General features: G+C 43.3%; 1 protein-coding gene across 1 annotated transcript in view; it reads left to right on the top strand.

The window, feature by feature from the left end:
• MLXIP (MLX interacting protein) overlaps positions 1 to 23,185 on the top strand; it is a 79,399-nt gene that overhangs the window by 23,250 nt on the left and 32,964 nt on the right. Inside the window, exons 2-7 of the mRNA XM_075834236.1 lie at positions 10,308 to 10,414; positions 11,441 to 11,526; positions 14,407 to 14,496; positions 15,054 to 15,095; positions 17,881 to 18,040; positions 18,420 to 18,509. Coding sequence (XP_075690351.1) covers positions 10,308 to 10,414; positions 11,441 to 11,526; positions 14,407 to 14,496; positions 15,054 to 15,095; positions 17,881 to 18,040; positions 18,420 to 18,509 — 575 coding nt within the window. The remainder of the gene's footprint in view (positions 1 to 10,307; positions 10,415 to 11,440; positions 11,527 to 14,406; positions 14,497 to 15,053; positions 15,096 to 17,880; positions 18,041 to 18,419; positions 18,510 to 23,185) is intronic.

Raw genomic sequence — 23,185 nt, 5'->3', positions numbered from 1 at the left:
TTTGCAAGCCTCATTTGCATAAATACAAAAATGGTCATAACTTGGCCAAAAATGCTCGTTTTTTAAAAATAAAAACGTTACTGTAATCTACATTGCAGCGCCTATCTGCTGCAATAGCAGATAGGGGTTGCAAAATCTGGTGACAGAGCCTCTTTAAAGAGGCTCTGTCACCACATTATAAGTGCCCTATCTCCTACCTAATCTGATAGGCGCTATAATTTAGATAAGTTTTGTGTGTTTTTTTTTTTTTTTAAAAAACATTTATTTTAGACAATTATGCTAATTTATTATAAATGCCCATTTTTTTTTTTTTTTTTACTTTTGACCAAGTGGGCGTTGTAAAGAGAAGTGTATGACGCTGACCAATCCGAATGTGGCAGTCGCCGGGGATCCAGGGCTTGGGCCCCGGAGGCCCGGTACTAGCGACGCCCCTGATTGCGTTCATATACTGTACATACTTTTCAGTAGGCCAACGTTTCGGTATTAAAAAGCATTTGTGAAATTGGGCTTCTATAATATTCTAATTTTCTGAGAGACTAAATTTTGGGTTTTCATTAACTGTTAGCCATAATCTTCAACATTAAAAGAAAATGCTGGAAATGGATCACTCTGTGTGTAATGAATCTATAATATAAGAGTTTCACTTTTTGAATTGAATTACTGAAATAAATTAACTTCTTGATGATATTCTAATTCATTCTATATACACTATGGAACCGGTAGCAGTAGAGCACAGGGAAAATAATGTGATGCGCTCTGCTGCTGCCACTAAGCCCCCATCATCTGCCTCCATGTACCTACATATGTACACTATGGACCGGATAGAAGCAGAGCGCAAGGAAGAGAATGTCAGGGCCCCCCATGCAAGTAGCTTGGGGGACACATGGTATCACAGCCCCACACAGATTTTAATTTAAGTTAAAAGAGGTTGTTTGGTTTTGTTTGGTTTCTTCCTTCCTCCCCTTGTTATTATTTACAGTTGGTACTTACCTGCTGGGGTCAACTGTCAATCAGCTCTATGGAACATACGAGCAGGTGCTGGAATCTTCCAGCTGGAACTGGTAAAGCCCGCGCTTTCTCCTGATTGGTTATTGAGTGAAAACGGCGGGAAGATTTCCCCTTTATATTACAGTGTTCAGTGACAGTCGGGGCCATTTGAAGAAGATTTTGAAGGAAAGCCCGCCCACCCTCCCCTCTTCTTTGATAAAGATCATTCCTTGTCGCGATGTTTACTAGTGGGGGTTAGTCTCCCCGCTAATGCTGGGGGGACTTGGTTAAATATTTTTATGATGATTGATTAATTTTCAATAATTTTATGGTTATGTGGTATTTAATTATTTATTCTTGGGTAACCCTTAAACATCACGGCCTATATTTTCCAAAGTAAAAGTGGTCTGTGTTTTTATTTATGTTATGTTGTTTTTGTGTTGGGGTTTGTGTTACCATGTAATGCGCTCTGCTGCTGTCCGTTCCGTAGTTTCTGACAGGCGCTTCAGCAGGAGAAGTGCAGGTCTAGCAAGGGTACAGGGAGGTGGCACCAGACCTGTTCTTATTCTACTGAAGCGCCTGTTAAACACTAAGGAATTACTTCTCTTCTCTGTGCTCTGCTGCTGCCGGTTCCGTAGTGTATATAGAAGGTACACGGAGGCATATGATGGGGGCGTAGTGGCAGCAGTAGAGCGCATCACATTCTCTTCTCTGTGCTCTGCTGCTGCCGGTTCCGTAGTGTATATAGAAGGTACATGGAGGCAGATGATGGGGGCGTAGTGGCAGCAGTAGAGCGCATCACATTCTCTTCCCTGTGCTCTGCTGCTGCCGGTTCCGTAGTGTATATAGAAGGTACATGGAGGCAGATGATGGGGGCGTAGTGGCAGCAGTAGAGCGCATCACATTCTCTTCTCTGTGCTCTGCTGCTGCCGGTTCCGTAGTGTATATAGAAGGTACATGGAGGCAGATGATGGGGGCGTAGTGGCAGCAGTAGAGCGCATCACATTCTCTTCCCTGTGCTCTGCTGCTGCCGCCGGTTCCGTAGTGTATATAGAAGGTACATGGAGGCAGATGATGGGGGCGTAGTGGCAGCAGTAGAGCGCATCACATTCTCTTCCCTGTGCTCTGCTGCTGCCGGTTCCGTAGTGTATATAGAAGGTACATGGAGGCAGATGATGGGGGCGTAGTGGCAGCAGTAGAGCGCATCACATTCTCTTCCCTACGCTCTGCTGCTGCCTGCTACTCTATAGAGAACTGTATAGTACTTGGAGGCAGAGACCTTCCGGACGTCACGATGGGGGCGCGCACATCTGACATGATGGGGCCTCCGTCCACCTGTACACACAGGAAGCAGAGTCTGTACACCGAGTACATTCGAACGGTGTACGGATTTCTGCTAGTGAACAGCAAAAATACAAGAATTAAAATGTGGTCAAAGTGTGAGTGGCTGTTTCAAACATGTATAACACAAAAAGGAGCCCAAATTCATTAATAAAGTATATTACAAAATAGATTTATATTACACGTGCTCAGGGCCAGCTCCTGACTTATGTGGGCCTTTGGGCTGCACAGACTTAGTGGGCCCCTTTTGCGGGGGAACTCACGGTGGCAGAAAACTTCACTTTGTGCCCCCATATAGAAGTTAGGCCCCCAGTTTGTACCCCAATAAATTTAGTGCCCTCTGTATATAGTGCCACAGTGTCCCCTGTAGATTGTGCCACACAGCCCCCCTCATAGGTACTGCCACGCAGCTACATCTCCCAGCTAGTGCCACTCGGTTCAGCTCCCTGGTAGTGCCACACAGCCCCTGTTCTTGGTAGTGCCACAGCCCCCCTCCCAGCTACTGCCACACAGCCCTTTGGGGATCCCTCTAGTAGTGGAATCCCCAGCCAGAGCATTGGCAAAACTCTGGCCGGGGAATCCTCTCCTGGAGGAGTCCCTGATGTCACTGTCCATATGTGGACAGTGATGTCAGGGACTCCCTCTAGGAGTGGAGTCCCCGCCCAGAGCACCGGCAACGCTCTGGCCGGGGATTCCACTCCTGGAGGAGCCATGACTGCAGCGTCAGCAACCGGTGGCCGAGTGGGCCCCCCAAGGGTAGTGGGCCCAAACACTTGCCCAGGTTCACCGGGTGCTGATGCTGGCCCTCCACGTGCTGCTAGAAAATAAAAAGTTGAACGCTTTAAGAGCTGTACTCAGCCAGTCATCATTGCCTGGAGTTTTCTCCGCAATCCTCATTGGCTGAGAGCAGTCCTCCCAAATGTTCAGCTAAATGCTTTTACATAGTTGTGAGTACCTTAACTTCTTGCCTACTAATACATTTTAATGCAGTTCAGGCCATCTTATTTCCTGTATAAATATTTGCACGGTCTCCTGTTTCAGGTAATGTAAGTATTGATATTTATACCCTATGCCACTTTCAGCATGGAAAAAAAATGTGTAGGAACTCACGGCGGCAGTAAAATGGCAGAAAAAGTCACTTTGTGCCCCCATATAAACGTTAGGCCCTGTTTATGCCCCCATATAGAAATTAGGCCCCCAGTTTGTACCCCCATAAATTTAGTGCCCTCTGTAGATAGTACCGCACAGCCTCCCTCGTGTTCGCTGGGTGCTGACGCCGGCCCTGATAGCTGTTGTAATGTCTCATGGAATGCTATTGTAAATCCACAGCAATATCATGCTAATATGTAAATGAAGGCATCGCATTTATGACTTGATTGCTATTATTTTACGTTATTAAAGCCATTAAAGTGTAGCTAAACGTTCGACAAACTTCTGACAGGTCATAGTGACATGTCAGAAGTTTGGATTGGTGGGGGTCCGAGTGCTGAGACCCTCACCAATAGCTAGAATGAAGCAGCTGAAGCGCTCGTGTGAGCGCTCAGCTGCTTCGTGTCTGTTTGGCTTTTTCCGGAAATAAATGTATCGTGTATGGACTCGATAGAAAGTCTATGAGCCCGTACTCCGATACATCGGCTTTCCGGAAAAAGCCAAACCGACACGAAACGGCTAAGCGCTCACACGAGTGCTTCAGCTGCTTCTATCTAGCGATTGGTGGGGGTCTCCGTGCTCGGACCCCCTCACTATGACATGTCAGAAGTTTGCCAAACGTTTAGCTACACTTTAAGTGTCCCGTGTCATTTTTGAGGGCTTGGCTACAGGTAATGCTGTACTTCATACCTTTGGCACGACTGAATGTAATGATAATATTGACTCTTTGAGGTCCCTGGTAAGATGGCTGTAAAAGTAGAGAATCTGGGTGTATAAGCACGCCCTTCAAATGTGACATGCATAGGTTATTTCAGTGTGTTTTAGCATATCAAGACTTATCAATGGGTGTATCCACTATTGGAGAACGCACTTTGTCTAGAGCTACCCTAGGTTATTATTTTGTGTGCTGCTATATAAGTAGTTTGTCTACAATCTTTAACTACTCATCATCCGCACCCACTCTAACTGAATTCCTATGCAATATTTGTCCTATTTCCTACAGTGCTGGAGAGGTTGCTTCGTTACAGCCAGTAGGATATGGATATGGATATATATATATATATATATATATATATAATAATATATTTTTTTATTTTTTTACTACTGATTTGTATAGAGGTAAAATTATGTTCCTTTTTTGCTTTACCAGCAGCTACATGGCACTGGTTGCTGAAATTCAGATTTCTGTCCACTTATATCCCCTGTTGTTGTTTTTCGTGTTCGTAATACCCAGTTTCCCATTCTTTTCTTCCTAGGTGAATAATAGTCTTATATTTATCGGTGTTGGGCCTCATTTGCCACTTCTGGGGTGCCCCGTTTTATAAAGTTTATTGGCTGGAATGCCTCTAAACTTTCAGGCATATACTTCCCTTGCCAGAGGCGTAACTTGAAGCTCCCGGGCCCCAATGCAAATTCTATAATCGCCTACCATGTGCCATTTATAATTTATTTATAATTTATTGAAGTGCGTTAGTTGTACGCTTTTGGCAAATGAGTCTTTATTTACAGGTATGTATTTATTGAACCCATTTGTATAATGATCATTCTGTAATGCTCCAACTTTTTTCTACGAACAGATAATCGATGATAATTTTCCAACGCGATCGTGTAGCGACTGAACGACTACTGATGAAACACTTTTTGATCATACAAATAATAATTTACGCCAAGATAAAAATAATTGTATGTTGTTCAGACATTGTGGTATGTAAGCCGGAAGCGTTTCATAGCAGGCATGTGACATTGTTAAATAGGCAACCAATAAAAAAATTTACGATTTGAGACGCTAACGTTGGGTGTAAATACTTGTCTATAATCGCTCCTCAATTTACAGCAATTGTATTGAAGATCACAAATACAAATATCTGTTCATGTAAATGGACTTGTGAAATAATCAGAAGTCTCTGGTTTGGCAACGTAATTTACTTTTTTGTTAGTTTTTAATGTTTTCTAACCACATACATGTATTAAATTCTGCTCCTATATCTTTCTTCTAAGGATGCGGTGGTTGCTTCTGTGTTAAAAACTAAATTAATGGACTATATGTGGCGTTAGTCATGTGGCCCACCACCAATGCATTGTGTTTACCTGGTATTCTGTTAGGACTGATCTGTTATAACGGCAACCACAATGCATTGCCAGATCCATCGTACAATGGATATCAACTGTGCCCAAAGGACCTCAATGACTTACGATAGGGACAATCATAGTGTGTGTGTGTGTGTGTGTGTGTGTGTGTGTGTGTGTGTCTGTACACATAAAAAGAAACCTGACTTTTTCCCTTTTTTAGAATGGATGTTGTATTTTTACTTCTTTTAAGGCAGTTTTGTTGGGGATGAAATGATGCGGTCTTCTGCCCCATAAAGACATTTGCCAGAGGTCACATGATACTTTTAAAACGAAGGATTAGTGCAAATGTCTAGTTTACTTTTACACAGACTAAGTTTAATGCGAAGTGTAATCCGAAGTCGACCTATAAATCACTCCTATTTTAAATGAGGATAATCTGTCAGGGTAAATATAATCTAGGTTTGTTAGATGCCATGTAAATGCTCCATGACTTAATACAAACATATGCATATATCCTGTGGGATGCAAAATCACACAATCCAGTATTGGCCTTTTACTCGTACCTGCCTTGACCCTCCAGTGTATACCCTGTGCTGTGTGCCTCCAAAAAGTAGCAATAAATAAATTTGTTCTTTTCTATGAAACGTCCTTGTTTGCATGCAGCAGTCGCAGCTCCAGTTAATGTGGTATATTAGGTTTAGAGGGGTATTCCTATTTTATAAAGTGATGGAATATCATCGCAATAAGCCATGACTTGATGATCATGGGGATCTGACCTCTGAAACCCCACGATCCTGAGAATGAAAGTGTTGCAGCGCTGATTTGGCTGTGTGGCCCCTTCACTCTTTTTGACTGCACAGCGGTGCCACGGCCACCCGCAGTTCAGAGAACTGAACTTCAAGTTAATGGGGCCAGGTGCAGTTCCTTGTATGGCCGGGAGCTCCGCAGTGCAGGTAAAACTTAGTAGGAGACGCAGCGTTAAATCAGCGATGCGGCCCTTTCGGTCTCAGGATTGGTGAGGTTCTGCGCCCCATTAATGATAAAGTAATGGCATATCCTAGAGATCTGCCAAGACTTTATAAGATGGGAATAACCCTTTAACTATATCATTCAGTGCCATTATATTTTGATGTTGGCCATAAAAGCAAAGTTACTGGCCGTGATTACAGTGACGTCTTGTTGCCCCAGTGTAACTGAATCGCCTGTTATAAAAAATAAAAATAAAGCTTTAATCTCTGTATTAACAGAAAGTTGACCTTTTCAAATACACTTTGGGGGTAATTGGGGGACACACACACACACACCTACACACACACACACCTACACACACACACACCTACACACACACACACCTACACACACACACCTACACACACACACCTTCACACACACACACACACACACACACACCTTCACACCTTTTTCAATATAGAAGAGTGAATTCCGCATTGAAACCGCCGCAAAAGTCAATCGTGTTACATGCAAATTTTGCTGGAGTTTCACTGCAGATTTCACCCCTTCTACGTTGAAAATGGTGAAATTCGCAGTGAACAGCCACAACAGAATGAGCACGCTGTGGATTTGAAAATCCGCAGCATTCTCTAAATTCTGTGTGGAAAATGTTCCGCAGCATCTGGATATGATTTGTCCAAATGTCATCCGCATGACTTGTACTGTAATCCGCTGCAGATCCTTAGCATTTCTGCCCCGTGTGGACCCGTTATTAAACTAAAGTGTTCACGAGTACAAAGCGCCAAATTTATTAACAGACACACGTCTCAATAAATTTGGCGCGTCTTTGGCTGTCCATGTGCCAGAAATTGAAATCTTTGCCTGCTATGAGTAAGCGTAGATTTGCACCAGACTTTTTCGGTACTCTCTGGCGTAAATTATGCAAAATCTATCAGTCTGCAGGAGGCCCCAACACTCCCACTAAACCCACCCACTTTTAAAAAGTGGCAAAAGGTGACTTTTCTACACCATAAAAGTGGAGAGGCTCTGTCACCACATTATAAGTGCCCTATCTCCTACATAAGGAGATGGGCGCTGTAATGTAGGTGACAGCAGTCCTTTTTATTTTGAAAAACAATCTATTTTTACCACGTTAGGAGCGATTTTGGCTTTATGCCAATTAGTTTAATGCCCAAGTGGGCGTGTTTTTACTTTAGACCAAGTGGGCGTTGTACAGGGTTTGTCCCGTTTTAATAGGGCATCTTGATGAGCGTAAGTGCCAATAGGTTCCCTTTAAGAAATAATCAATAGGCACATACTCCTAAAGACTTGTTCAGTACTCATGGCGTGACACTCTACGTACTAGGTTTTTAGTTACGAGAATCGTTTCATCTAATCAAATCCGCTTGTTTTTACTGCACATGAATGAACAAATCGTAAAATGAAATCCCCTCTCACGAGGAGTCAATCTGTTGTATTATACACAAGGCTGTTTAAGCAGAATTTCATAGGTTCATCTTTAAAAGAATTGGGCAGTTGTTGGCATTCAGGAAGAGTGGTGCTGTGTACGTGTCCTCTGTCTTTCCCACATCCCTCATTTCTCATCCCGCTTGCTGTGCGTTCCCACACTGCATCTGTGTTATCTGAGGACTGTCCTCCTAGTGACGGTTCTAAAGTTAGGGGGTTACTGTAACATGACATTATTATGAATATTACCCGTTATCTGGCACATGTTGGCACCAGCGTCCGTCTGTGAACTCAATTCTGAGAAACGGTACAGCCAAGGTCAGAACAGTCAATACCCAAATTTACTTTACATTATGCAAGCAGGAAAAATTAGTATAGAATATTTCTTGAGGTTTAAAGGGTTATTTCCATCTTAGACGTTTATGGCATGTCCATAGGATAACCCATATCTTTCTCCAGAACAGGGGTCGCCGCACCCGGCGGAGAATCGGCAAATAAGTAGCCGGTCTTATAGAAACCGCTTAGCTCGCTGTGAGTGGTATGGCATTTCTGTAAACTGCAAAGATCGCTGTGTTATGCGGTTTCTCAAACTTCCATTCCCTTCTATGGGAGGGGTATTTCCAGAATCGACAATACTCACCTGTCGACAGGATAAGGGTATGTTCACACACTGAGTAAAAAACGGCTGAAAATACGGAGCGGTTTTCAAGGGAAATCTGCCACTGATTTTCAGACCTTTTTTTTGAGCAACTTTTTTCGCAGCGTTTTTTAAGGCCGTTTTTGGAGCTGTTTTTTTAATGGAGCTGCTCCAAAAAAACGGCTCAAGAAGTGACCTGCACTTCTTCTTTTTTTTTTTTTTTTTTTTTTTTTTTTTTACGCGGTCGTATTTCAAAATGGCCGTGTGAAAAAAACAGCCCATCGGAACAGGACACCGTTTTTCCTATTGAAATCAATGGCCAGATGTTTGGATTCCGATTTTTCGGGCGTTTACGGCTATGTGAACATACCCTAAGTGATAATGGAGCACCTAGCAGACCATTATCTGGGACCCCCACCAATTGTAAAAACTGGGTCCCAAATCAGTTCCTCCTCATCGCACCCCCACAGTAAGGAGGAGCTTGAATGGAGCCGTGCTCACACATGCCCTTGCTGCTCTATTCAATGCATATGGGACTTACCAAAAAGAGTGGAGTGCTGTACTCTGCTGTTTACAGTGAGGAGGAACATGGATTTGGTTCACCCATTCTTGTGAATGCTGGGTGTCCTAGCTGTGGGGTACCAGCGATTTCGACCGTTGTCCCCTATCCTGTGGATAGGTGATGAGAGTTATTCCCAGAAGAAATTGTCAATTAAGTAAATGGTCCCCTCTCCAGGCAGGGTCTGGGAACCCCGCTCTCTGGATTGGCAGGGACGGGCCTGCATCTATCAGACATTTGTGGCATATCCACAGGATATGCCACAAGTGTCTAAGATGGGAAAATCCCTTTTCAAGAGATTTTTTTAACTTTACTCAAATAAAGCTTCACTGTATAATGAAACTTTATTATATACCTTGTTTCAATTCATCACCATTTTCAAGATCTGTTTGCTGTCAATCAATAGGAAATGGGAGGGATAAATCAAAGCAAAGCAAAATTGAAGCAGCTGACCACAGGGCAACAAATCAGGTATTTTCATTAATTTTCCAAAGGGCCTCTTGAAAAATGAGGAGTGGAATCTGGGTGCCATGGGCAACTACTTCACTTTACCTTTTGCATCAGTTTTTTTTATTTATTTTTTTTTAGTTTTTTTTTTTATAAATCTCCCCTAATATTTTTGTTTCCAGTCTAGACAATCCTAGTTGCATAACTTTTAATTCTAGAATAATAGAGCTATATTTATGAAAAACGAAAACGAGTGTTACCAGACAAACCCCTTTAATAAAGACCATCTTATAAGATGTTCTTTGTAATGTGATCTAGTGTGTGCAATACTAGTACCGCTGAGCGGGGCCCGTACTGGTTAAAATCTTGTGCTGTATGTTCGTTGCGGCTCCTCCTGACCTGACTGGCTGAGAGGCACAAAGTGCCATGGCCGTGCCCACATCGTCCATGTGGTTAAAGTTGCTAGGGAGCGCCTTTCAACGACATGCGCCGTATGTAAATGATAGATGCTCTTCATAAAGTGATGACCGAATTGCTTTAGTCCCATGGCCGATCAACATTACATTTTTATTACTCGATCATTCATTGCTCCGATTTAAAGCAAATGTCTGTCATGATTTTGAATGTTTATTATTATTATTATTATTCTTGCACATAATTAAGCTATCAAATGAAAATAGTTTTTGTTTTCTCTTTTAGTGGGAAGTTGGTTTCTCCAAAATGGAAAAACTTTAAGGGCTTAAAGCTTCAGTGGAGGGATAAAATCCGTCTAAACAATGCTATTTGGCGGGCTTGGTACATGCAATGTAAGTATAAACCAGAATGCACAGAGCTGTCACCAGAAGTCTTTCCTTTCTGACCGTGTCTTCACATTGGATCTGTAAGGTTGCACAATCTCGCCGTCAGTTTGTTCAGGTCCCCCCCCCCCACTCTCGGTATCTTTAACCTTTTGTCTCCTAAACCAAGAAATAAACCCAAAAAAAAGTCTACTTTTTTTTTTTTTTCCCAGAGCGGAATTTATACATGTGAATGATGCTTTAAATTGCTTATGTTATCTACTTTTATTTTACACATTAAAGGCCCATGTATGTGACCATATTACCAATCTACTGATTCAGGACGTTTTTTCCTGCAGGTCTACACCCAGGCCGCATATTGTATCTTTCATAGTGCATGGTAATCCAAAATCCCACTGCAACATTGATTTATCTTCTTTTCAGAGCATGTTCCCATGCAGTGATCGATCCCCTGCTCCCTTATTGCTGTGCTGCTAGACAGATGTATGTATTTTTTAGGGGTAAAACGCTCTGCAAACAAAATAAATATCTTTTAAGAATATTCACCCAAAACTCTGTCTAGTCTATTTACTATTCCGCTTTCCGGAAATCTTGGGGCAGACCCTGTGGGAGTTGTAATGGCAGCCATATTGATTGTCACACGACTTTCCAAGAAACCGATATAACTATTTATTTCTTTTTTTTTTTTTTTTTTTGTCTTATTGTGGAAACTATTTTGCAAAAGTGACAACATGAAGTGCAGCCATATTGGTTGTCACTTTTTTTCGATCAATAAAAAAGTGGGCAATTTTATGTTTTGGGTTGAAATCCTCTTTTTAGCAGAAGACGACAACTTGAAGAGTACCCCCACATTCACAAGGATCTCCCTCACAGGCAGGTACCAGCTCACGAGGCTGTTTAAGTGGGAAAATAAGTTTATTGTGTACAACGCATGTAGTTTGGGAAAAGGGTTGTGTTTTTTTTTGTCTGTCGCCAGTCTGTACCACATGATTGTCCACCCGGTGTTCTGATACAGATTTTTTTTGTGCTTCTCAGATCTAGAGAAAAGACAAAATCCGGTATGCCACTTTGTGACCCCATTGGATGCATCTGTTGATTTTGATGAGCATAGAAGACCAGAGGTACGATTTGTGTTATGTTATATTGGTGCAATACGACTCCTTGATATGTGTATATATAGTTTTGAGAACCCTGATAAAGAATCTTTTTAGAAAATTGAATATTTAATATTGGCTAAAATAATTTTAAGTGATAGACTCGTTCCTATATATGTTCCTATACCTCAATAATGGAGTCTGCTCCTGTAATTGCTAGAAAATGTCCATTAGAATAATACATGTGTACACGGCCGTGATTTTCGGGTCGGCTGGGGGCGTAGTGGCACCCGCAGGCCACCCGCAAATCGCGGGCCACGTCCATTATTTCCTATGAGCCTGGACGCCCCATGCACACGAACGTGCTTTTGCAGCCGCAATTCCCCCCCGAAAATCCACGGGAGAATTGCGGCCTCATTCATTCCTATGGGGCCATGCACACGACCATGGTTTCCACGGTCCGTGCATGGCCCAGGAGCCCGGACTGCAGAAACAGGCATGTCTTTTTACGGCCGTGTTCTGTGGTCCAGGCTCATAGCAAATAATGGCCGTGGCCGTGTGCACGGCCCGCGGCTTGCGGGTGGCACTCCGCCCCCGGCAGACCCGAAAATCACGGCTGTGCACATGGCTACGGTCGTGTGCATGAGGCCTTACAAATCCTTTTTTTTCTGGTAACAATCAGGCACTGCATTATAGTCAGTCAGTGTGATGTGTAACAGCTGTAGTGAAAGAGCTGTGGCTATGTATTAGTATAACACTTGGGTGACCATCTGATTAAATCTATTAATTGCGATTAAAAATGGCGGCTATATTTTTGCTACTTCTGGTACTTGGCTACAAGGTGAAGAAAAGGTCAAGAGCGGACATAGAAGCTAAGAAGATGCCAGAACCTGACCTTGTCATTGCCATGGAATAAAACGAAGCACTGACCTTGAATTTTAAGTTAAAGCTTTTTAAATTTCATTCATAAATGCTATTTATTTATTTTTTTCAGTTCTGGCTGGAAATATCAACTTTTTAACTCTAAGTGAAATATAAGCTCTATGGATAATTGAAACCAACTTTCTTGTCTGTGTCGTTGGGGGGACACAGATGACCTTGGGTATAGCTGCTGCCATTTTTCTTTTTTTTCCCCTATAGGCCAGAAATACAGGAATGACTTGCTCTCCCTGTTACCCCATCCGAGGAGGGAGAATAGTGAGGTTTAACCCCACTGATTCCTGCCCTTCCTCCAAGAAGAGACTCCACCTGTGACCAACCAGCTATGGGGTCACCCACTGTGTCAACCTGCTCCCTACCATCACACGCTCTTCCCTTACCAAGGGGAGGTTTGCTGAAGAGATGACCCTGCTGGAGTCTGAATAGTCTTTGTGATTTGGGTATCCTAGGTGAGTATTTACTCCCATCTTGCTCTCTCACCCTTCTCCCTTCGTTCCTGTGGGGCCCTCTGTCAGCAGCCATTACGTACCTCTTCTACTCAACCTGGTCTGACTTTTTGTGGCGTGCACCTGCTGCTTTGGCACATCTCCCCTGCCCGCGTTTAACTGTCGACACGCTTTTTCCCTGAGTGCCGCAGCTCTCTCTCATGGCCAAATTTGCTAATTTAGGCCCTGGCTTTAAAGGGGTTGGCCTGTTAAGGTATGCTATTTCTAAATGTGTCAATTATTAAAATAGGCCACTCGTTAATACATTTTTGTCAGCAGTTCTTCTGCATTTTTGCTTTGTGTGAAGCCGTGCCCCCTCGTTCACCTGACCTTCTCCCCCGACAGCGTTCTACTCCGTCCATAATGTGGCTGCTAATGGAGGAACATGCGAAAGGAAATGGCAGTCTGCAACCTTTAACGAAACCCACTGCACACACGCTAGTTTCTTCTGTGCTTCCGCGGGTCCTGGACTGTCGGGATACTAGCTCATGTGCAGTAAGTTTTAGTATTCAAGGAAATATGCTCCAGGTAGCGTCTCCCAGACATGGACCTCGTGACTCTTCGACTCATCCACAAACTATCCAAGTTCATGTCTGGGGTTCAAGATCCCCTGGCACTGGTGGTGGACACACTTATTGTTCTATGGACCCAGTTCACGTTCCCATACAACTTCTCTACCCTCTTCCGACGCTAACTCGGTTCCTCCAGAAAATCAAGACCGAAAGCATCCTGGCATAACTTTAGGTTGGCCCTGTCAAGCATGGTATGCCGATCTGGTCACTCTTTACTTTGGTCTGGTGGCCTCGAATGCCACCAGATCCTGCTGGATTTGGTCAGCTATTGGTGTGGCATAACAGTCAAAGGGTGTAGAGCCTTCCTTTCGAGTGATGTCCCATTCCACTCGAGCAGTAGGATCAGTAGGCAGTTCAAAACAAAGCGTCTGTCTTGCAAGTGTGTAAGGCTGCTACGTGGTCTTCTCTAAACACTTTCAAGTTCTACAAGGTGTATTCTTCTGCATCTATTGACGCGCCTATTGGTCGCAGACTTCTGCTGGCGGCAATTCTCTGACCGCATTTTTTTAATTTCACACCCCTATGGACTGCTGTTAAACATTCCAAGGTCATCTGTGTCACCCAATGACCCGGACTTAAAAATTGGATTTGTTACAGTAAAATCCCTTTCTCGTCATTCATTCTTAGGGACACCACCTGCCTAATTTTTTATTTTTTCTTTCAGGAGTTTTGACTTCCTTTTTACTTAGTGTCCGCTTCCTATTGGGAGCAGCTACTGGTCATCTGTGTCCCCCAATGAATATGACAAGCAAGGTATCTTACAGCGAGTAACCAGAAATCCAGTTTCTGTGGTTTTTTTTGGATTTTTTTTTAAAGTTCCCATCACTGCTCCTTATTTTAGACTTGCATACGGTAAAATGTCAGCCTTTTGTAAATCTTTAACACCAACTAAGTACCCTACCACTCTATAGGCCATTGCAACAGAAGGAAAGTATTGGAAAAGAAGAATAGAGATAGTGGTGAGAGAATATCACAAGTGGAGGACCTACTTCAAGAAAAGGGTAAGATTTGTATATTTTTTTATATATTTATATTTATTTGTATGTATATGTAGGGCAAAAGTAAAATATCGGAAGGAAAAAAGTGAAACGAAATTGTCATAGAATAGTATTGATATACATGAAGAACCAGTATCTCTTCTCGTGAGATAGACAATGTTTTTCATTGCCCTAAGTGGTAAATTCTCTCATTGTCCTGATAACCACTTTTCGTTTCCTATCATAATCAAATTTATTTTTCAGCTAAAGTTGTTGGTAGTGATTGGCAGTTTTATGTTACCAGCACTATTCTTAGGACTTGTCAAAAAGTATAGATTAATACAGTTCAACATGGTGCTAGCGTTCTTTTTTGGCGCCAAAAGAACATGTTACAAGATACTGATAAATTTGGCTGCAGGAGCTCTGACTTATTATTTCTGCCTGCTCCGAGCGGTAAATCTTTTTTTCTTCACAATGGGATACTTGTTTGGGTGCCAAGGAAGCGTTCTTTCCATGAAGAATGCCAGGGGATGAAAAGGAGTTGACCACGTGACTTTTTTGTTTTATTTATTTTTTGACAGTTACAAAAGCACAAAGATGAAGATCTCTCAAGCCTGGTCAAAGTGAGTAACTTTCCTCGTTCAGTACTACATGAAAACAAACTGGTTGGAGCAGAATATATTGATGTGTGACTGTGCACATAGCCAGGAACTTATTGCCACATTTAATACACAACAAGCCTCCTTTTCAAGACAGACCACGTGATCATTGGCTTTAAAGTCCGTTTTGTACCTGGATAGCGGGCCTTTATATATATATATATATATATATATATATATATATATATATATATATATATATAAATATATATAAATTCTCTGAGCAAGAGCCACTTAGTAAATCATTTTATTCAGTTTTTACCTTATTGTCCCATTTGATTTATTGACCTAATACACCTTTGTCCTACAATTCCATATTATGCCAATTAGTACAAATGAACTAATTAAATTAGTCTACATGTTTATTCTTTGTAATTTGCGGACTCTCGGAAAACACAGATTCTTCTTCTTGTGGAGATCCAGCTGGTAAGGAGTCTTAGGGTGTGTTCACACTGAGTTTTTTTAAGCGGAAACTGCGCCGCAAAACTCGTCAAAAACGGCCCGAAAATGCCTCCCGGGAGAAAGAAGGGACATGCTCTATCTTCGGGCGTTTACGCCTCTGACCTCCCAGTGACATTAATGGGAGGCAGAGAAAGCGTATTTCGTGTAGCTTTCTGCCCGTGACGCTCAATGGCCGGGGGCGAAAAACGCAGTGAAAATTGGCGTGCAGGGAGAGGAAAATCTACCTCAAACTTCCAAACAGAATTTTGAGGCAGAATTTCCGCCTGCAAAAAACTCTGTGTGAACCCAGCCTTAAAGAGCATTGCTCCCTGGGAAAAAGTATGCAAAATAGCTCTCCTCCAGAAGGAAGAATTTCTCTAGTGCCACCTATAGGTAGCAACCCTGTAAGTCAATATCTGAACCTTTTATAGAGCCTTAAAGGAAAACCTGGCATCCTAAACTTGGTGACAATCTGAGGACAGTATAAAGTAGTGACAGAAACTCTGATTCCAAGGCTAGGCCACTTACTTTGTAATAATCAGTCATTTTCATAAAATCAGTTTATCTCCTGCAGCGCGAGCTGTGGCTCTCCACCCTGAGCTGGTATAATGCTTTTTCCAAATCCGATTTCCAATGCTGCACCTGGAGTTCCACTCCTGTACAACCCCTTTTAAGACCACACTTTCCTGAATACAGATCACCAGAACGGTGTAGACAATAAAGGTACTTTTATACCGGCTAAGTTTGGCCGGTGCAATGAGCGCTGATCGACGAGACATCGTTGATCGGCGCTCGTTTGCTCCTGTCACAAGGAGCAATGTATGGGGTCGAGTGCTTGTTACTCCGATTGCTCGTCCCCATACATTTGTATCATGTCTGCAGCGCGTCTCCCTGTTTATACAGGGAGATGTGCTACCGACAATGATAGTATTTTGCACATTTAAAATGATACGAGCAGCAGATGATCGAGTGTTTGCTCGTTCATCTGCTGATCGCTGCTTTGTTTACACCGGGCAATTATCAAGAACGAGCGTTATATGAACGTTCGTTTGCCCGATAATTGGCCAGTGTAAAAGGGCCTTAAGTCCACAAGGAATACGTGGAGGTTTCAACAGTGAAGCCTACAGATCTGTCACCACCACTGTGGTGGAAAATACAAGCTAATGTAGGAGGGGAACATGCGTTTTAAAGCTTTATAAAAGCCCAACAGAGGTTCTGTCAAGAATAAAAAAGTTGGCCGCCCTGAATAATCCTATTGACTTTCTCCTTAATATTGGGGGTTGCACTTCTCATAAAAACAGTACAATAAGGAATTGCTATTTTCCCAAATCTGCAAGGCACTGGAACTGCTTTCAGAAATGTATTAAAGTTAACTGAGCATTGGGCTGTTTTGGTTTGTAAAGCACACACATAAAATAATCAGTACATGTGCTTCATGGAATACAGGTAAATCTACCCACTGAAATAGTTCGGATCTTTTCTTACCCTAGGTAGGGAGCTTTATGGGCTGGTACTCATGAACTCATTCAGCGTGGTACATAGGAGTGGCGTATACTGCTCACAGCTGCCGACTTCCTCCTCTGCTCAAGTCCCCGCATTCAAGCAGCAGAAGAGTTCAATTGAGCTGTTTATGTAGTTTGGTGAACAGAAAACCTTCATACATGTATAATCTAGTTCTCCTTATATAAAACAGGGCAGTACTGTACAGAAAGTCTTGAAATAGGAGGCCCAAGTGTAAGGAATTTCTCTTGCTGCTTCTCTATAAGGCTGAGCAGGGGCTGTACAAGCAGATAAAGCGGATGAGCAAACTCTTTGTTGGCCCTAATTCACAGGCAGTAGTGCTGGGGGAGGGGAGAAGGTGGGCACCGCATCACTGATCGGCCTGGCTATCTGCTGGAATTGCAGGTGATCCCCCCACTACGTATTACAGCTAGAGAATGCAGAGCATGCCTACAGAACAAAAACTGAGATGCGATCACAGAGATTTTGCCCATAGACTGTTTTAAACGGTACACTTCAAGATCACGTTTAGATGTTGCGGATTCTTGTTGCCAATTGCGCCACAAACGTTAGTGAATGGGGTTTTACAAAGCCCTATTTAAAGCTGCCAAAAAACTTCCCCACAGGTTTTATGGCATCCTAAATGCTGCTTTTTGCTAAAGCAAATCCACTGCAAAGTCCACAATTAAATCCACTGTAAAGTCCACATGTAACACGTAGAACACCTGATGCTGGGAGTACAGTGTGTAATGTAGTGAGGGCAATTGCTGTAGAATAGAAGGTTGGTTACGGATTTCTGGTCTTGCAGGACGATGATGTTGTTCCTTGGTATACCTGTGTGGATGGCAGAGAATCGCCAGTGCCGATGGAAGAGGAGCCTCTTCTGGACATGGAGATGCTTATGGCAGAATTCAGTGACACTTTATTTTCTACTATTTATTCACATCAGCACAACCCAAAAGAGATTGGTAAGTGTCCTTCATCTGCTGGAGTCATCCCAGTACTCTGGCTCCATATTGTGCTCCACTATTTGGTCAGTGTACTACTGTAGAAATTTAGAAAGATTTTCGGATTTTACGATTTATTTGAAATGTGTGTGGATGCTGGATATAACATTGACGTGTGTGTGTGTGTGTGTGTGTGTAATACTAATTTTGTGCGCACTTACAATAGATTAAGCCACAACCCCATAGCCGAAACCTCCGCCATGAGTATGAAATGCAGTGAAGTATCGTCAAATATCTATCCTCCACTTGTAAAGGGTCATTCTATATTGCCATTAGAATCCTTGTTAGTATGCTGTTACTTTAACAAGAGTATCTGGTAATCCTGTCCTATTTATTACAGCACATGCAGGGAATGCAGATATGATCCAACCAGAGCTTTTTCCACTGCAGCCCAACTTGGACTTGATGGATACCTTTGAATCCTTTCCAGGTTAGTGGACATACTATGGACTATGAAGTACAATGCTCTTCCGCATTGACCAATTATGGGACGGTTGTGGTGTTGGTGGCTATTAAGGACCGCATCGATATTTAGGGCTAAATGTCTTATTCCTGTACCTAAATAGATGTAGTAGTGAAACACGGTAGGGCTATTTGCATGAACTCGTGTACATTTAATTAGTTTATGTAAATACACACTGGGTTCACAACTGATCCATTCATAACTTTTTCGGAAATGATCGTAACAGATGCCATTAACTTTTTTTTTTTTTACAATGGGTCTGTCACGTTTTGTTTTCTTTTCCCCAGATCGAATAGCGCATCAGAGTACGCTATTCTGCGAGTCATGGGCAACAGAAACCTGACATAGTGGAGCCTGTGTGAAGAGAGCCTTAGGCGGGATTCACACGACCGGGTCCCGCCCGAGTGTCGGCCGGTAAAATCAGACATTTTGCCCGGCCGGTTTGCATAAAGTTTTGCATCTGTTCCGGGCCGGGCAGATCTGGACAGTGACATCAGCGGCAACTCCTGAAGGGGAATCCCCATGTGTTCGGGGATTCCGCTTCAGGAGTTTCCCCTGATGTCACTGCCCAGATATGGACAGAGACATCAAGCGCTCTGTCCAGGAGCGGAATCCCCGAACACACGGGGATTCCGCTCCTTCAGGGAGCTAAAATGGAGCTAGCACATAGCAGAGCGGGGAGATACCTCCCTGCTCTGCTATAGTGGCGTCGCTACAGCAGCCGCAGCAGCTGCTAGTGGCGCCATGGAATGTGTCGCCGGGCCAGGGCGCTTTTAACAAGCAGGGGAAGGGAGCCAGCGCAGCGCTCCCTACCACTTGCTGTACACCCCGGCACTGCCACACAGTGTACAGCGCACAGCCATTCGTCCGACTGGCATCAACTCCTCCTCACATGCACTCTGCGCTGTGAGGAGGAGGAGATAGCGCGCAAGCCACGGAAAACCCGGCCATCACTCGGGACACATTCCGGTGATGGCCGTGTATTACCCGGCCCCATAGACTTCTATGGGGGCCGGGTACCCGGCCGAAAATAGAGCATGTCCTATTTTTTGACGGCTGGTTTTCCCGGCCGTCAAAAAATCGGTCGTGTGAATAGCCCCATTAGGGGTCTATTATTCCTAATGCAGCCGGGTGCCGGCCGATTTATGAACGGCCGGCACCCGGACGGGAAACCCTGTCGTGTGAATGAGGCCTTAGAGTAATGTAGGGTCCATGAATAAATGCATTAAGAAGTAGATTGAGACTTTGCATTTCCCCTTCCTTGTATTTGCTGAACCCGTTAGGGACTGCTCATGGGTGTTTTTTTTTTACGGCGGTCACTAACTGGTTTTATTCTGATGCATTATCCTGTTTATGGCACTGCATTAGAATAAAGTAGCGCCGCCGGGAGGAGGGAAAGCTCGCTGCTCTCAGCTACTGGAGGTAGTTGAGGTCTTGGAGCACTGACTGGGGACCGTTGTTTGCGGTCCCCAAACCGGTTGTGGCGGTATTCAACGAATACCGACTATCACCGGTATATTTTATTGAAGTCAATATGAGCTTTTTATATCCTCTCACTATGAATGTTTGGTGAGAGGAGATAAAATATTCGGCCACCGATCGGCACCCCCTGCCGGGAAAAAACAAAATGGCGTGCGCTGTAAGTGCAAGGCAGAGTCTGCCTGTAATTCGTAACCGCTATAATTGGTCCCTGATCACATGGGCACTGTGATATACCTATAGTCATATATTTAGTAAATACAGCACAGGATTTGTGCTGTTTGTTTCCCTCCTCACTGTAGTTGATTTATGAGAGATACTGCCTCAAATCTTGTGCCATCAGACAGTAAAAAAACACACCACTAATTCACCTGTGTTCCCAGATTATCCGAAATTACCCGTAATCTCCGTGTTTTTTAAAAAAAAATTTTTGCTGGTTATTCTGTTGTAATAGTGGTTATTAGCTGCGATTTGTCATAAATTTTTAGCGTTTTTATTAGTCGTGGATAAATTGCTGTGCTCCCAGGAGTTCAGGCCGCGGTACGGACACTGCGTCAGAAGCAGAACTTAGTTCAGAAAGTGACACACGTTCTGCTTCTGCCACTGGACCCACCCAAATTTCACCACATATATCTCAAATATTACCCCCTATGACTTTTTTAAGTTGTTCAAATGCGATCAGGTCCTGGAACTAATTGTCCAGCAGACAAATACCTATGGCAGGCAGTTTGTGACCCAAAATCCCAGGTCTTGCTATGCCAGGGCATGGATCCCCACAACGGTCTCTGAGATAAAAATATTTTGGGGGAATTACCCTAAATATGGGGTTAGTAAAGCAAGCCTTCTGTCCGGTTCTACTGGGCTACCAGCGCTATCCACAGCACCCCTGTTTATGCAGCTGTTATGGCCCGAACGCGCTATGAAACAATAATGCGTTTCATGCACTTCTCTGAGAATTCCGAAATCCCCCCCCAAGAAGTGACCCAAGATATGATTGCCTCAACAAATTGAGACCTCCATATCTCCCTCCTAAAAGAGTTATTCATAATTTTATATACCCCAGGCCAAAAATTATTGGTAGACTAGTCTCTTATGAGCTTCAAGGGCCGTCTGTCCTTTTGCCAATACATCCCCTCCAAATGAGCCCGATACGGTGTGAAACTTTTTTTATAAGGTGTGCGAGAGCACAACGGGTTACACCTGTAGGGTTTTTATTTGAGGGCAGGGACCCCCACCTTAATTCCCCCCCCCCCAGGCTGCCCAGAGGATATTGGCATCAGAGGGAACAAAAACAAGTGGCAATTCGTGGTGCCATTCATACAGAAAGGGTACGATGTGTACACGGACAACTATTCTACTAGTTTCCCGTCCCTCCGTGCTAGTACAGGGGCCCGTGGGATGCTGCGTAAAAATAGAGCCGGCTTCCCTAAACAACTGGTGTTCAGGCAATTAACAAGGGGTGCGTCACTCTCATTTGCAAGTGCCCAGTTGCTTGCTGTCAAGTGGAGGGACAAAAAGGAGGTGTAGATGCTCACCACCGTGAATGAGGACACCTCAGTGAGAGAGAGGGGAGCTACCACTAATAAAAGGAAACCGGTCTCTGTAGTGGACTACAATAAGTTCATGGGGAGGGGGCGTCTATTTATCTGATCAGGTCCTGCAACCTTACCTAGTAAAACGTAAGACTGGGACCTGGTATAAAAAGGTAGCGATCTACCTCATGCAGATGGCTACTTATAACAGCTATATGCTGTACAAGACCCAAGGAATGCTCCGTTTCCTGCAGTTTACTGAGCACCTCCTGTTTGACTCACCCGCACCTGTAGAATCCTTAGTCAGAGGATGTCAAAAGACTCACTGAGCGCCACTTCCTTCACCCCGTCCCTGCTACGAAGAATAAACAATACCCCCAAAATAGATGACAGGTGTGCAGTAAACATGGAAATAGGGCAGTAAAACCGGGTATCTCTCCTATGTGCCCTTCAAATCCAGGCCTGTGCAACTTTCCCTGTTTTGAGACCTACCACACCGTTTCTAATGATTAATTTTATGTAATAAGAATTTGAAGAAAACATTATATATCCATATTGTTTGAAATAATAGCCATTATTTCCTCATTTAAATGTTTTTGGTCATCATGCTCACTACACCACTAGATGAATACCTTTTAGGGGTCTACTTTTTAAAATGGGGTTACTTCTGGGTGGTTTCTTTTGTACAGGCAGCTCAATGCCTCTAAATTCATGATATGGGGCCTAGAATTTATTCAATTGTGCCCTGAAAGCCAAAGGGTGCTCCTCTCTTCTTGGCCCAGCCACACGTCTAGTAAGCAGATTGAGGCCACAATAGGGGTATTTTTGAACACAGGAGAAACAAACTGATAGATTTTGGGGTGTGTTTCCTCATTCTCATGTGTGCTTTACAAAAATCGGTCTTTAAAATGACACATTTGTGAAAAAAAATTTTTTTTTTCTTTTCATCTGCTTTGCATTAAATTCAGCAACAAACTGAATACCTTAAGGGGTCTAGTTTCCAAAATGGGGTCATTTATGGGGATTTTCTATCGTTCTGGCAGCTCAAAGCCTCTCCAAATGTGCAGTGGGGCCTAAAACATTTTCAAGCAAAATTTGTGCCCTGAAAGCCACCGGGTGCATGTAGGCTATTCCATACCTAAAATACAAAAAAACTGTGTACTGCCATATACTAGCCTGATGGAGGCCAAAAAAGTGTCCTTTTGGCCTCCATCATGCTACTAAAGCACTTTGAGCACCGTTTTAGTGTGTACACTGAGACCTTCCCTAACGTGCACGCTAAACGTAGATCAATAACAAGAACTGGGCCTTCAATCATTCTAGAGTCTGTTTCATGTTTTTTTTTTTTTTTTTCATGCAGTTTAGAAAATTCTTCATCTACAGTCGTCCTTTGATTTTATTAGTAGATTTCAGTGACGGTTAATTGTTTGAGCTGGTAATTCCCAAAGAGAATCATCGAACTTGCGTGAGCCTCAGGAGGTGTGACTGTAACAGATTCTATTGTAAAGATAAATCTTGGGCTTGTGCTATCTTGCACTAAGCAATGGAGCGGGTTAGATTTGTTTATATTTCTTTAACGACCGTTATTCTAAATGATACAGATTGTATGTTATCACAGTTCCAACAAGGCTG

Source organism: Rhinoderma darwinii, chromosome 1 (genome assembly GCF_050947455.1).
Source record: "Rhinoderma darwinii isolate aRhiDar2 chromosome 1, aRhiDar2.hap1, whole genome shotgun sequence".
Lineage (NCBI taxonomy): Eukaryota > Metazoa > Chordata > Amphibia > Anura > Rhinodermatidae > Rhinoderma > Rhinoderma darwinii.
This window is presented reverse-complemented; position numbering and strand designations above follow the sequence as displayed.